At 55.7% G+C, this 2,349-nt stretch overlaps 1 protein-coding gene across 1 annotated transcript in view; it reads left to right on the top strand.

Moving 5' to 3' along the window:
- Positions 1-273: 273 nt before the first annotated feature.
- The window catches only part of CARD10 (caspase recruitment domain family member 10), an 18,791-nt gene continuing 16,715 nt past the window's right edge, over positions 274-2,349 (top strand). The window contains exons 1-2 of the mRNA XM_026862905.1: positions 274-289; positions 1,377-1,518. Of these exons, the coding sequence (XP_026718706.1) occupies positions 274-289; positions 1,377-1,518 (158 nt within the window). The remainder of the gene's footprint in view (positions 290-1,376; positions 1,519-2,349) is intronic.

Genomic DNA, 2,349 nt, shown 5'->3' with positions numbered 1-2,349 from the left:
TTTCCTTGACATCAGCATTGAGTTCGTCTCTCTGGGTGAATGAGAGAAACTGACCCTTGTTTTGGGGCTTCTATCATGACAGTGAAGATCTTATCTTCTATCACCACATAATAACCTGCTCAGGAAATCTTTTCCCTAGAGAGAGAGAGAGAGAGAGATACACCTGGGTTGTTCGCAAGAGAGTAACCAGCAGGCAAAAATTGACATGGCTTGAGTCAGAACTGGTTCCCTGCAGGCAGCCTTGCTTGTACTTGCTTCTGATCACTCAACTGGATGCCTGTGGCTGGAGGTAAGGGCTGGAGACCAGAGCTGTGCCCTTCTGCTAGTGGTCCTGGACAGCATGCACGCTCTGGGGGGGAGCTGTGCAGCACTGGGCTTGCAAGAGAGAGGAAAGGAATGCAGCAACTGGAAGCCCTCGAAGGGAGGGTGAGTCAGCAGCAAATTCATATGCTTGGGGTGTCAACCGGTGCCTGTTGGGACAGATGCCACGCGAGAGGAGATGGTGTTTGCAGCAGGCCCTGTGTCCGCACGTGTGTGCCTGGTGTTTGCTCAATAGCTGTGTATATTTTGCAACAAAAAGGCTATGTATCTGTGTGATACAGACTCAATTCCCAGATGGTGGTTGTGCTTGATCTTGAAAGAAACGTAGCAGCAACAGGGAAAGGGTCTTGCTAAAGCCTCCCTTTCCTCAAAACACCTTGCTGAAGCTGGTGCAGGAGCCCTGTGGGGACCAGATGCATCTGCCATTGGCCCTGGAGGAGAAACAAATGAAGATGTTAATTTTGAGTGCAGCAGGAATCCTTGAGGGCAGGGGGCCCAGTTCGTACCTCAGAATTGTTTCATACTCCCTCTACTTTGCTTTTTTCACTTGTCTGAGGGAGAAGAAAGGGTTCCACACAGAGGTGGGATGCTGAGGGCATCTCCCTTTTGGAAACATGTTGCAGGGGCAGGAGCAATGTAGGGCTCCTTTGTGTTGTGTCCAGAGCCCTGGAGCACGTCACTACTCTGGGCTAGCCTGTGGGCTGACCCTGAGGCTGGGATGAATCAGGTGAACTCCCATGTCTTACAAGTTTGATGTTGCATTGGGAATCTTTTGCACAGAGCTTGCACTGTCTATCCTGGCCACTGAGGTCTGAGGTTTCACATGTCTGAGAGTGATGAAATGAGAGTGAAATGGGGTTGCTACAGAAAATGAAAAGCACCTTAGTCTTGGAGGGGGATTCATGTGAGTTTGGGACAGAACCATGGTGTCCAGTTCCATCTCTCCCATACCTCTCCTATTCCCAGTGGTATTGCACAGATTTGGGCAATTGGGTATACAGCAGGCGTGGACGTTGCCCTGTATGGGCCCTTTGCAATGCTGTGTGGACACACAGATCCACTCCTGGGATTGCTGTGGCCACTTGAACCAGAGGAGGAGGAGAAGGAGGAAGAAGGCGGCTTGCCGGCATCTGCCCCTGGCCCAGGAGACTCAGTGTTTGGTCAGGTCGGCTGGTGCAAGCCGCTGCAGGCCCTGGGGTACAGCTCAGTCACACTGCCCTGGGGTGCCTCCACGCCCAGCTCCACCCACAGACACGACTGAGGGCCAAAATTAAGCCTATGGGCCCTCTTCTCAGCCTTATCAGGCTTCATTCAACCATGCCCATTTTCTCCTTTCTCGACCGCCCGGCTCCATCCAGAACCAGTCCCACACCCTCGGTGGCCAGGCTACCATTTCTGGGGACCTTGAAACAAAAAGCGCTTCTTATGTACCTTCTCTCTGCAGACAGAGCTGGGGAGGCTGCAGTCTGCCCGGAGAGACACCCCTCTCGCCGTGCCCGGGCCGGCCCCGGCTGGGGGGCCAAGCCGGGCATCCCCTTCCCCCGCCGGTCTGGCGGGAGGTGAAGTCGGGTGCGTTTCAGAAGAGAAGTCGCTGGCGAGCCACATCCTTCCGGAGAGCAGCTCCAGCCCGGAGCTGGGGAGCGGGGCGGGGGGGGGCAGAAGGACGGGAGAACACGCAGAGGAAAACCCTTCCCCGGCTCGCCCAGGTGAGGACCAGCCAGCCGGAGGTCTCCAAAGCACTTCAGCGCCAGCCCCAGAAGGACAAAAGTCACATCCCAGCTGGCATGACTGCAAGACCACAGGGTGTGGGGAGGGGTGCTGGAGAGGGGGGATTTCCAGCTGCTTTCCTGGAAATGGAGCCCATCCTGGCCCAGAGTGCAGAGATGCTTGGAGCAGGGGTGAGGAGGAGGCGGCAGTGGAGAGCCGACCACCCTGTGAAGAGAGGAACGTGGCCCTTGTCCCATCTGGAAAAGATTTGTTCTGCATTCCCCGGCGGAGGCGGCTGCTGTCGTCCAGGCTCCACTCCCT

Source organism: Athene cunicularia (genome assembly GCF_003259725.1).
Source record: "Athene cunicularia isolate RWA chromosome 1 unlocalized genomic scaffold, athCun1 chr1_part2, whole genome shotgun sequence".
In the NCBI taxonomy this organism is placed as follows: Eukaryota; Metazoa; Chordata; class Aves; order Strigiformes; family Strigidae; genus Athene; species Athene cunicularia.
This window is presented reverse-complemented; position numbering and strand designations above follow the sequence as displayed.